General features: G+C 38.0%; 1 protein-coding gene across 1 annotated transcript in view; it reads right to left on the bottom strand.

Moving 5' to 3' along the window:
• The window catches only part of LOC126251790 (nucleoprotein TPR-like), a 419,454-nt gene that overhangs the window by 75,981 nt on the left and 329,893 nt on the right, over positions 1 to 13,580 (bottom strand). Inside the window, exon 20 of the mRNA XM_049952417.1 lies at positions 8,480 to 8,740. Coding sequence (XP_049808374.1) covers positions 8,480 to 8,740 — 261 coding nt within the window. The remainder of the gene's footprint in view (positions 1 to 8,479; positions 8,741 to 13,580) is intronic.

Here is a 13,580-nt window from a genome sequence, read left to right as displayed (position 1 = left end):
AAAAAGGTGATAATGTGGTTTTTAATGCCAAAATCAGACAAAAAATTTCTTCAGTTGAAATTTTTGATATGACAGCAGAAATGTCTAAGATCACACAAGTAGAACTGGCTGAGAACAACAACTTGTTTATCCTTAGCATGTACTCCCAGAGGAAAGCAAATAGAAAATTGGCTTGTTAAGGATAAAACTCAACCAAAAATGAAGCCTATTAAATTTTACCAAATAATAATGGCACTGTCCTAAGCCACTTTCAAATTGTGATTACAGGCTCTTAAAAATAAACACAATACTAGAAAGAAAAAGACTTAATGGCAGAAAGTAAAAAATGCAGACTATGTCACTTTCTCTAAAAACAGAGAGGTATACCCAATTATATTAATCAACAAGCTCAGCATATCACAATATGTAGATTAGGAACACACAAATGAAATTATGTACCACAATGTACTTATGCCAACATCCATAGATATTGCAGGAACACAGAAACCAAAAGCAAAGAAAACTTCAAACGGGCTGCGAAGTGATTAAACTGAAGGTAAGAATTTTAAGCACTAGGAATATGATATAATTACACAAAACTTTTCATAAGTGTCTCTGAAGATGTGAGACACACACACACACACACACACACACACACACACACACACACACACACACCTCTGACTATACTGTCCCTGATGACTGATGGAAGATGTGGAGCTATCAAGTGCCATTCTATCTATGTACAGGGAGGGCACTGCCAGCAAGGAAATCACAGTATCTATGGCTGATCAATGATGTGAGACCAGTTAGCCAAATGATTTAATGCCAAATAGCCACAAGCTCACTCTCATTTCTTTGCAAGTCAGCTGAGGCCATGTTTTTCATCTAACCTGTGCTACCCTAGATTACGACGCTGCATTTGAGGACTCTGTTGAATAATTAAGTAGACCGCTTTTACTGTTATGCAAGACGAATATTCCTGCATATGAGATTGCTAGAGTGAAGTTGAGTTTGGCGACTACGGGTTGGTATAATTATTCAGTCAAGCAAACTAACTATTGTGATGGTTTCCACCAGTATCACCATGTCTTTGTTACTGTAAGGCATCTGATCTGTATTCAGTTTAACTTGCATGCACAGTGACTTAGTTGCGCGAATTTGTTACTTTTATTGTGCCACAGAACAATTATTTACTTTTATTGTGAAGTTACTGACTTTAGTTTCACATTGCAGTGTTCTTATGCGATTGTAGTAACTAACTGTAACTATTGCTATAGCAGATCGCATCACTGACGTGCTAGCACTGCAGCTTGACTGGGGTGAGGAGTTGCATCCTGCAAAGTGAGCAAGAAAGAAAGGAGGCGGGGAGTTGGAGAGAAAGTTGGAGAAGGGTAGCTGGCAGGGAGAGCAAGTAGGTTGATGGGATAGAAATGTGACACTCATGAGCTTGGTCTGGTCACAGGCAGGGAAGTTGTGTGCAGTAAACAGCCAATTGAGAGAAAGGAATTGGGATGGAAAGGTAGAATGGAAGAACAAAGAACTGTGGAGGGGTGAGAATGCAAGATGAGTGAAGTTAGGTTCACGCAGCAAGTGCGCATATGGAGCACCGCAAGAGGAGACTCAGGGCAAGCTTTGAGTGTACGGAATGTTTTCACTCCTTATTTCAAAGGGCAAATTTAGGAAGATGGTAATTCCTAAATAATAACAATAGCACACAAAAAATTTTCATATTCGGAAAGGCCTTTCAATGCAACACACAAAGAAAATGGCATTAAAATTGTCTATCTTTGGAATGACAGGGAGATGAATATTAAGACTGTCTTCAATGTTACAAATAACAGATTTCTTTTGTTGAATAGTATGGGATTTTCTTTCTTTTCCTTTTACTAACATAAATATATCACAGGTACACAATTTAAAATGTAGATGAAAGAAGACAATTCCTCAAAACTGAAACAACAATGCCGTTATTGAAACACACCCCCCCCCCCCCCCCCAAAGTAAAAGGAAAAAAAATCTTAGGATTATCACCAAACAAGCAAAGGGAAAATACACTTTAGATCTGAATAGAGCACAATGAAAGTCATGGAATTATAGAGCAGAACAATGAGAATGAACCACTGTCTAGGATTCATAAATTTTGAGTTTACTTAGTGCAGACTCTACACACTAACAAGGCACATATTAAATATATGGCAGTGTTACAGCGCTTTTGGATAGTGGAAAATTCATAACTGAAAGAAGATTTAAGCAAGGGGATTCCTTTTCACCAAAACTATTTACAGCAGTTCTAGAAAAAGTGTCATGCCTTTAGATAGGAAAAGAGAAGAAAGAATACAACATATTAATAGAACATATTTGAACCATCTTCGCTTTGCTGATGACCTTGCACTGTTTGTCATTATTGCAGATAAACTTCAACAACATATCGAAGCACAGTCAACAAGTGTGGAAGTAAACCTGAAAATCAATTATAATAATATTAACATAATATACAATAAATACATTGGAATAGAAATAGTACTAATTTAAAATGAAGACATGGATCAGTTGACAGATTTTTGTACCTAGGACAACTGAAGACAGCAACTGAATGAACAGGTAAGGAGAAACAGAGGAGTAGAACAGATCTGGAGCGTTTTTAGTAACCTAAATAGGGCTGGCAAAACTAAGCTTCTTATGTGCCTGAAATGAAATTTTACAATCAGCATACAGGATGAGTCAGGAGGAAAGGTACATGCTTTGAGGAGAGCAGTAATTGTGATTCTGAACAAAAAACTTCAAATGAACATATGCCCTTTTCTTAACCATATCCAATACACATCCGTTTGAAAACCGTGGGTGTCAGTCGCATGTCCTTCACCAGCACTCACAAGCTAATACAACCAAAGCGACATAGGCTACATGTTCCACAAAATTTCGGGAGAACTGCCAGATGTTTGTAACTTCCTGCCACACTACTTCAGCACAGAGTCTTCTGGCCAACTTCAGGTGATACTGGCAAAAATGCAATGAGCTCTGGTATTTAAGGCCCTGCTGGCACATGTGTGATGGATTCACTTGGCATTGTGGGTGCGCGACTTGAGTGCGTTAGATTATGCACGCCCTCCATGGTGAAAACTCACCGCATTGATATCAATTTGATTGTCTTCCCGCGGTTCCATCACACAACTATGCTGGCTACAGAGGACACGAAATTTTTCAAAGATTGGATTCCATGCCGAATTAAACTGAAAACCGCAGTCTCGATTAATAAGAGACTCACTGTCAGACAGTCGTATTTCCACGGATTTATTAATAATAGAACTCCAAAAGTTAGACATATGGGCCACAATTTTTGTCTCACTGTAATTCATTACATGGCCTGTGGAAATACAATGTTCGGTGATGGCAAACTTACAAGACTGAAGGAGGCGAGTATGCCACTGATGTTTACAATGCGATCCTGCACAATACGCGTTAGTGCCGTATATAAGATTTGCCGCATTAACATGGAATCCTGTAAACACCTGCCTTGCGTCACTCTAGGTCGTCTTTAACAGATCCCAACAGAGATGAAATTTTTGCAAGAGGGCAAAAGATTACTTTCAGTTTATGTTTTATTAGTATTCTGCCTATTTGCACTGAAATATTACCAATATATGGTAAATAGGCAGTTGTTTTAAAGGCTTCTTCCTCTATTTTGCTCTGTCGTTTACAGAGCTGCAGTGCTCTCTCCATTTGCTGGGATGAATACCCATTCTTCAGAAATACAGTCTGCAGGTGCTGCAGTTCCATTTGCAAACTATCGGTGTCATAGATAACGTGAGTTCGGTCTTCAAAACACCCATTGTTTGTGCCGGATGGTGGCAACCAGCAGCTTGCAAGTAAAGGTCTGTGAGAGTGGGCTTTCTACATACTGAATGACCAAGTGTGCCTGCCATCACTGTTACTTCGCACCGAGACATCTAAAAACGGCAGGCAACCCTCCTTCTCCAAATCCATAGTAAATTTTTTGTTTTCGTGTATGGAGTTCAGAAGTTGTAGGAACTCGCACAGACGATCCAAACCATAGACGTATTGTCAACATATCGCCAAAATACTGTTGGTTTAAAAGTGGCTTAGGCGAGTGCTCACTCCTCACAATCTTCCATAAAAAGATTGGCCACCAGGGGAGAAAAAGGACTCCCCATGGTGACACCGTCTGATTGACATAAAACTCTTTGTTAAATAAAAAATATGTAGAGGAGAAGGTGTGCTCAAACAGCACTATAATGTCAGCTCCAAACCTATTGCCAATGAGATGTAGTAAGTCCACAAGAGGTACACTTGTAAAAAGTGAAACCACATCAAAACTGACCAACAAGCCATAACTTTGCCATAACTTTGCACATTTGCACATCTCACAGTAGGCTACATAGTTACTAGCAATTTCAATGGCCAGGGGTCACCTGTACCTTTACTCATTGCCTCACTATGTGTAACTGAAGTGTGCATTGGAAGTTGGATCAGTCACCGTGGAGTCATTTCTCAGCCACCGAGGTTGCCTGATCTTACTCCATTATATTACTATTTGTGGGGTTGGCTTTAAGAGCCAAATCTACTCTCTTGCTTTGGATAAATAATAGAAACTCTGGTAAAAGACAGACTTATGAACTATTTAAATAAATACAATTTCCTTTCCAATGATCAATTCAGTTTCTAATCAGGGAAAGGTACTGAATCAGCAACTACGTATCTAACAAAACATGCCCTAGATGCGTCGGCTAAAGCAAATTATACAACAGGTATATTCCTCAATCCAACTAAAGTTTTCAATTCAGTTGACCACAAAATACTGTTAAAGAAGCTAAATAAGCTGGGAATAAGGGGGTGGTGAAAAAGTGGTACCAGTGACATCTTATGTGGTGGTGGTGGTTAGTGTTTAACGTCCCGTCGACAACGAGGTCATTAGAGACGAAGCACAAGCTCGGGTTAGGGAAGGATTGGGAAGGAAATCAGCCGTGCCCTTTCAAAGGAACCATCCCGGCATTTGCCTGAAACGATTTAGGGAAATCACAGAAAACCTAAATCAGGATGGCTGGAGACGGGATTGAACCGTCGTCCTCCCGAATGCGAGTCCAGTGTGCTAACCACTGCGCCACCTCGCTCGGTAGTGACATCTTAAAAATGCAGTGCAAGCTGACTGAAATTACTTATATATACAAAGTAGCTCCAAATATATTGTAAAACTTATTTCTGGCCCTAAATATATAAATACAGGGGTACTGCAGGGTAGTGTGCTAGGTCCAGTACTGTTCCTAATTTACATACATGATTTACCACAAAGTATCAAGTGTGGACAAACAATATTGTTTGCAGATGACTATAATGCACTTATCACTGACTAATCACTTGAAGCACTAAGAGAAAACAAGCACTATGAACTTTTACATAAATAAATAATGAAAATATACTATGTGTGGAAAGCACAAAATTTCTAGGAATGCAAGATGATTGTTAATTAAGGTAAATGTAAAAATACTTAGCAACAGAATCTTTACACCATGCTATACCGTCCAAATTCTTACATCAGTATATGATATTTCATGTTTCAGATCAGTGCTTATAGTCATTCTGTTATTAGCTACGGCATAATTTTTTGGATAGTGAATAAGAAAAATATTCAAGCTGTATTCAGATTGCAAAAAAGAGCAATATGTATAATGACCAACAGTGAAAGGACGGCTCACTGCTTCAAACTTTTTAAAATGCAGGAAATATCAACCATAATACCTTGTGAATTTATTTTTCAGTGTGTTACACATGTTAAAAAAAATATTGACCACTATGTTAAAAATTGCTTATTACTTGATAATAAGATCATAAACTGCTACAATCTGCATCTGAACAGAAAAATTAAAGTTAAAACTCGAGAGAGGTTACTGTACAATGCAATCATATCATATAACAAATTACCACAGCATATAAAAGACACAGATATTATTTACTGTTTCAAAACAAAACTGAAGGATTATTTACAAAGTAAAAGTTTTTATGTGGTAATGAAGTACTTATATTAAAACAGCTTGTCTATTATAAGATGTACTGTCTATAACGTGTATAAAAGTAATAGCTAAGACTATAAAAAATGCAATTAGATTAAAAAATTCACTGCTAATTAACATATAAGAAATTAATTTTAACCCATAAAAATTTCAATGTCTTACATGTCAAAATCCACACAATATAAATTGTTTCACAGATTAAAAAGCAATCAATCAATCAATTAAAAGAGGAACTTCTCACATGCATATGCTAAGGTAAAGAACCATACAAATGAGCTCTGATACGCAACACATTATCTGTCTACAATAGTTGCAAAATGCACTGCAACTGAAAGTGGACCTTTTTGACAAATTTTGTGAGAAAATGTACACAATTAACCAAAACATCAGACCACAATGTTTCATTTACTATCACCCTGATTTGTTCTGTTCCCCACTGTTTTCATTAGTTTCCTTGAAACTGCTAAAAACAAAACATATTTTCATATAATCTTTTTGTTCTCAATCGCTAAAACTATCACCCCTCAAAGCATGTAACTTTTTTCCTGACTCACCCCATAGATAACTAGTTTTGACACTCAACTGAAGGTTGAGTGTTACTGCAAAACTCAGGAAAATACACAAATGGGTCAGGGAACATAGCCATGCAAAATGGATGGTAGATGAACCCAGCAAGTTCTGTAATGATTTCATAGAGATAAGAAATGGCAGAAATGACAAAATAACAGACAGTGAGTAGATCACATTAAAAATATGCAGGAGTGACATGGAAGGTGGGTAGAAGACATTAAAAACACACATAAAGACGAAGACCATAATGTATGGAAATGTACTAGGGAAGCTTTTATTTAACAGTGGATGGTGGTGGTGACGGTGATTTTCTTTTTTGAAAAAGCTAGGGAATAACACAGTATTATTAAAATTTTAAGATAACTATGATAATGACAATAGCTATCAAAGTCAGTAATTTAAGAACAAAACCATCCTCAAACCTGGCTCTTCCCAATGACTAAGACTACTGTGCTTCTGGTAGAGTACCTAGACTTGTTGGTTTTTCAAGTTTTGAATTGTGTAAGGAGTCTAATTTGCACATGAATAAATAACATTTTCCAATTGAGCCCTATAACAATGAAACAGCTATTTTTCAGGGGAAACTGTAACAAAGGAAGTCATTAATAGAAATGAGTTCTCATGCCCAATGAGTCCAGAGAAGAAATTAAGCCATCACCTGTTTTAAAGGTTTTTGTACTTGTCTGGAAAGGTTTATTGAAACAATGGGAAGTATAAAATAAAATGGCCATCACAAAAATCAACATTTTAAAGCGGACACAGTTTACCCCAGAAAATCAACCAATTGTAAAGTAACACTGGAAGAGTATTGAATTCTTAATTATTTAATGTGATCACATCTCAAAGAGCTTGACACAGTATATGGTGGTATCATAAGACGCAATCTGATTTATTGTTGTTGTGCTTAAGGTAATCATAATTATACATTATCAATAATGGAAACAATTATTACATCACATGGCCAGAAAATACTGTGAAAAAAAATTAAAGTTGTGGTAAACAATAGTTCATGAACTGAAAAAGGAATCTTCTGTAATAAAAATTTAAAAACAAATGTTTTATTTTTGCAAAACTGCACAACCGTTTCTTTATACGTATCATACTATGTTGCTTAGAAAAGGAGCTACACAATGCAGCTGACCATTAATCATTATTTTCTACCCTATTACTTTCTCACAAACAGATCAAACAATGGACAATCGGATACTTCACACATTAACGATGCAAAAATGTCTTAGTAACTTATTTGAAATATTATACACCTCCATAACAATTTGGGCTTTTGAGCAATTTTATTATGTTCATAATTTTATTGGAAAATTGTGGTGTAAAAGTGGTTTGGCTTACTGTGTCCATCTCATAAATTCCTTCAAAGAAGTGATACAACCTATCTCACAACATGTCTCCCATTACTTGTTGTCTGGCTGTTCTCTTCATTAGATCTTCATGACCCTCAACAGATTCCCAATTTTTAGGAACCATTCTTTACCTGGATTTACTTTTATAACAGAATTGTTAATTTGGGGCACAAAATGTGTTTTTGACAAAAAAATTTATTAATTGCCTTACTATGGTGTAGGATTTCTTGTAATATAGACTCAATCCTCCAACTTTGTTATCCCCAATCATTTAATTAATTTTACAGTCTGACTACTTTTATCAAGCTCTCAAATTTACGAAAGTATTTTTGTATGTAATCCATGCCTGAAAACAAGAGTCTCAATGTTGTGATCTATATTCTGTCAATGTCTCCACATGTTTCTGGCAAGAAGAGCATAAATGTAACACAAAACAGATATTGGCTTCTTCAGTGATAAAAGACTGCATGGACAGCAACTGAATCAGTAACTGGGTATTTATAGCACATAACTTGTATAAATAACATTTTCACAAATGCTCACCTTCAAAATATTAGACTGCCTTGTAGATGCCAGCAAGTCTTCTTCAAACTTTTTCTCTTTATCTGACATAATGTCTTTCCCTGTATTTACCAGTTCCCTTTGATTGTACAAAGCAGTTACATTGTCTTCTGAAGTCCTGGATTTTACAATGGCAGCATTTTTCTCTTCATGTAAGGTCTTTATTATATTTCTAAGTTTTTCATATGATTTGGCAATGGAACTTATTTCATATGACTGAACTGCTGCTTCATTTCCGTCTTTCTGTAAAAGCAGGGCACACAAATTATAAACAAAAATCACATTGAAAAACAATCTCTCGGAACATGTCATTATTAAAAGAACACATATTATTAAAAATATACTGCAATTGGAGAGATAAAAAATCTACTCACCAGCCGGCAGCATTAAAGTTTGCAAGCTTTTGAGCCAGAGGTTCCTTCTTTTGGCAAAAGGGTTGATAGGAAAAGGAAAACAGGGGTGAAGGAAAAGGACTGGTGAAGTTTAGGGGAAAGGGACAGAGTTCACAAAAGTTGCCCAGAACTCCAAGTCACAGGAGATTTACTGTCCAGTTAGTCTCCCATGACTCAAGGTTCTAGGCGACTTCGTATAATTCAAACTAAGTGCTTTTAGGTTTGCAATAGAGTAATCACTATCTTTCTAGCAAGAATGTTAAGAGTAAATTTCAAGTAAAATGGTACATGGAAATGGAAGAAAAGCAGAGTTGTGACAATGTTGGGTTTACACCCCTGTACCAAAACTTTAGTGCAGTTTCCTAAAACTTCAAAAACACATCACATTTCACCAATGTCCCTAGTTCTGGCTATCACTTAAAAGAACTGTATATGTGAAATTCAAGTTTTCTTTCTTGTAATACACAAAACAACTGCTCCTTATGAGCTACAATGCTGGAAAAAAAGTTAGTACTCCCTTTCAGAGGTTTCAAATTCACTCAAAATTTGTTGTTGCAACAGTGCATTTGGAGTACATGAAATGACTACATTTACACATCAATGGCACAAGTGGTTCTGAGTTATCAGGCACCGACTCATGCTGCAACAGCCATATTAGTATGTGGTAAACCCTCCACAGGCGGCAATGCAGGTGCCTATTAACCGTAAAGACGCAGAATATTGTCCTGGGATATGTTATGCCACACCTGCTCAAACTTTTCACATAGTTCTGTAAGATTGTTGGCTGATGAGTCGCACGAGTCACTCCTCATCCCATCACATCCCACACAAGATCGATTGAAGTCAAGTCCGGAGATTGTACTGGCCAGGAAAATATCTGCAAATCTTGCAGAGAACATTGCATTTTACAGGCAGTGTATGGGTGAGCATTATCCTGTTTGAACAACATGTCGCCTTCCTGTTGCAAGAACAATAAAAGAACGGGTCTAACAACATTCTGCATGTGCCGAATGCTAGTCAGCATTCCCTCCGAAAACACCAAAGTTGTATAAGAGTTGTAGCCGATCGCACCCCAGGAAATAAGATTTGTGGTGAAATGCACTTTGGAGGCAGCGTTCACCAGGTCAACATCATACTGCTTTCGTCACTGATGACCATGGCACACCATTCCATCTTCCGCATGATCCTCTGACGGCACCAGTTGAGCCATGCATGTCGATGCTGTGATGCGAGTGGAAGATGGACTAGAGTTGTGCATGCCCACAGTTCCACTGCAAATAACCAGTTCGCAACAGTTTGTGTTGACACATCTGGGCTCACAAGTCTTCTTATCTGTGCTGTGGTAGCTGTATAATCTGCCACTGTTGTCCTTACAATGCAACGATCCTGGCAAGCATTTGTGCTGCTTGGATATCCAGAACCTCACCAACGGATGTGAGAATGTTCATGTGACTCCTGATACCTGCACTGTTGCACATCTGACGTAGCATTTCCACTTGTGTGGCAATTCTCCAAAAGGGCCATCCCACAAATTGGAAGGCAGTTTCAAATTTGCTCAGTTGGCTGTAGGAAAGATGAGTGCATCTCCATGGCATGGTTGCCTGCTTGTTTTACACGTTTGCAGCACACTGAGCCTTCTGGCTATGAGCATTCCCTATTAACGGGTAGACACAGGTACTGCTCTGCTGGCTACGCCTATCTATAGGCAGACAACGCTGCAACTGTTATTAGTACCTCAACTATCCACCAGGTAGCATATGCCCCCTTCAGATCAAAATCTGACATGATCTTTCCAGGTGTACAATTTTTCCCCCCAGCAATGTATATTTACACGAGAAAAGACAATACAGTAGCAGAAAACATTTAAATATCAATAGCAAACTATCATAAATACGAAAGACATGGCACATACTGCACACATCAGTCGCAAATGAATTCAATGTGCAGATTTTTCAATACACTCTTAGGTCTACCGCAGACATAACACAATAGTCAATTTAAGGTTTTTGATAGCTTCTGTATCTCAAATTATCAAAGCTTCACTGCCTTCTAGGAGAGTTTAAAATTCTGGCACTTTGATGTGAATGCTTCAGAGGCTTATCGCTGGTACTTTTAGTGTCTTCTGGAGAGGACATTTCTTTGAGTGTTAGGTGAATACTTCAGAGTCTCCTACAGCTACCATGATCTTGACTGAATGGAGAGCTGCCTAATCTAAAAATCAAAACCTTCTGTAAACCCCACACAGTCAGCTACCCTATGGCCCTTGCTAGGAAATCACAGCCTAGCTTGTCACATAATCTTCTTTTCAACCCAGGTTCTGAGGCACACAATTAGTTTTGGGGACAATGCCGCTGATTGTGAGATTTATTGAAACCAGATGATGAAGGCTGCTCTTCTCCATCTTCTCTGAAGGTTGCAGAAATGATCCAAATGACCGTGGAGTCCAAATCACAAGCATCATTTGTTAACATGCTGCAGCTGGTTGCAGTGACTGTGTGAATAGCCTCTTCCGCATTCTGAATGAGACACCAGGCATTCACATTGAGTGCATGGCACGATCCTTCCTATCTCTTGCTGCCATTTCCCTAACTTGCACCATTATTTACTGTGTATTTGAATTGTCAATGATTAACAGACTTTTATTCATAGGCACATGCTTCCCTCTGACACAGGACATACTCAAGATCCCCAAAAGGTGATAGTAGCAACAATTCCACATATAGCTGTGCGAAAAAAATTTTCATCTGTTGATATAGTATCTACAGCAATGGGTGATATCACTTCCAGTATGCTGAATATCTTGCCACAGCATTCATGCACAATTTTTGCTTACCATACCTGTTCCACATCAACATCAAATCCTCCCATACTTCTAAGAGTCAATGCATACCCTTTACTAAACTGCTTCGCCCATGAAAGTTTCAACTACCATTTGTGGCTTCACTGTTATGGTTCAGGTGTATGGGCCCACAGACTTAACCTCATGAAACCTGTGTGGCCATAAGAAGAGTGTAAAGAAATATTATCCTGTGAAGTACTGGGGATTTCAGGACCACTCCTACTGTATTACTAACAATATGGGAACTGTGTTCATTTGATTTAGTAATTATACAACACGATGCATGTTATTTATTTTAAGAAAATAGAAGTGAAAAAGAATTAGACTAATTAAACTGATTTAGTGTTCAAGAAATTAAAGATGTGGGTGAGACAAGGGAAATCTTACATACATGGAGTAAAAGTTACTCTTTACTTTCCGGTCTAGACATTGCGCAAAGTGAGGCACTGCCAAATAAAAAGTTTAACTGTTATAAGGATAACAGAATTATACTTAATAGCCATCAGTACCCATGAAAGCTGAGAACGACATTATGTGAAACTGCTGATACCTGCAGGAACTTGTATGGTGGCTGCATACCTTACAACATTTGTTAATGGAGGGACACAAATGACAAGATTACCCCCAGGACAGAAACGATTCAACTGCTGGTATACCTGGGATCTGACATGTTAATTTCAAATGAAGATGTATTGCAGCAGACTAAGTTGTATATGTTGTAATATTTTTTGTGTAGTAAATTTAAATAAGTGGGGAATTATAGCACCAGATGAAGGAATGTTTACATAACGGCTGTAACTCAGAGGAAATCTGGCTGCTGCAGCCAAAGTAGCGACAGATGTACAGAAATAGATATAAAATGTACGTAATTACTTTGATAATACCACAACGTAAAAATCTTCACTGCACATAAATGCAGAAAGTTTTATGTAATACATAATGAGCTTATTTAATAAAAAACATAAATGTAAAAATGTCAAATGTCTCCTTATATGAGAAATAGCATACTTAGAATCCTTCCTACTCCTCACAAATTATTCTGCATTACCAACAAATCCTGCACCTTACAGCTCCTGAATGTGTTCACACACTCAGTGCAATTCTCCTAAAAGCCAGCCATAAACTTGAAGAGAACACCTCGTAAAGAATCTGTCCACCCTGTCAGCCAAGTAGCTCAAAAGTGACATTCCTCTTTCCTTCTTCCACAACTACCATACAACCCCCCCCCCCCCCCCATGGGGGACAAGACCTACAGGCAAATCAGGGGTGACTGCTACAACAACCAAGACAGCTCCATCTTATGCCAACCTTATCATGAGTCGCATGGAAGAAGCATTCCTAAAGACTCAAAAGCTGGGGTGAAGAATTCCTGTGCTTCCTGCACCAATTAATTCTTTTTTCAACTCCAATAGATCAAGTCTTTTCCAAATCCAAAGCAATCATCCTTAACATTCACCACCACCACCTCACAAATCCCACGCCCAAACCAAAGTCCTTATAAAACCACACAATATACAACAATACCTACACTTTTGACACTTACCACTCCCTTCTTAACAGTCTAGGCATCTGATCTGCCCCACCACTGAATCTCTTGACACTTATGCAACAACTTCTGCCAGGGTTTCCTTTCCCATAACTATGCCACAGATCTTATTCATAAACAAACCTAGGCATTATCCTCCTCTTATCCTCTGACTCCACCCTCAAAAACATAAGCAGTACGTCACTAGTCACCCAGTACTATACAGGCCTTGAATGCCTCACTGCCTTACTCCAAAAAGGCTATGACTTTTTCGAGTCAAGTCCTGAAATGAGATCTTCCCTGAACCGCACAATGTCACATTCCTAA

This window comes from Schistocerca nitens, chromosome 4 (assembly GCF_023898315.1).
Source record: "Schistocerca nitens isolate TAMUIC-IGC-003100 chromosome 4, iqSchNite1.1, whole genome shotgun sequence".
In the NCBI taxonomy this organism is placed as follows: Eukaryota; Metazoa; Arthropoda; class Insecta; order Orthoptera; family Acrididae; genus Schistocerca; species Schistocerca nitens.
Note: the sequence above shows the minus strand (reverse complement) of the source record. Positions and strands in the feature narration are given on the sequence as shown.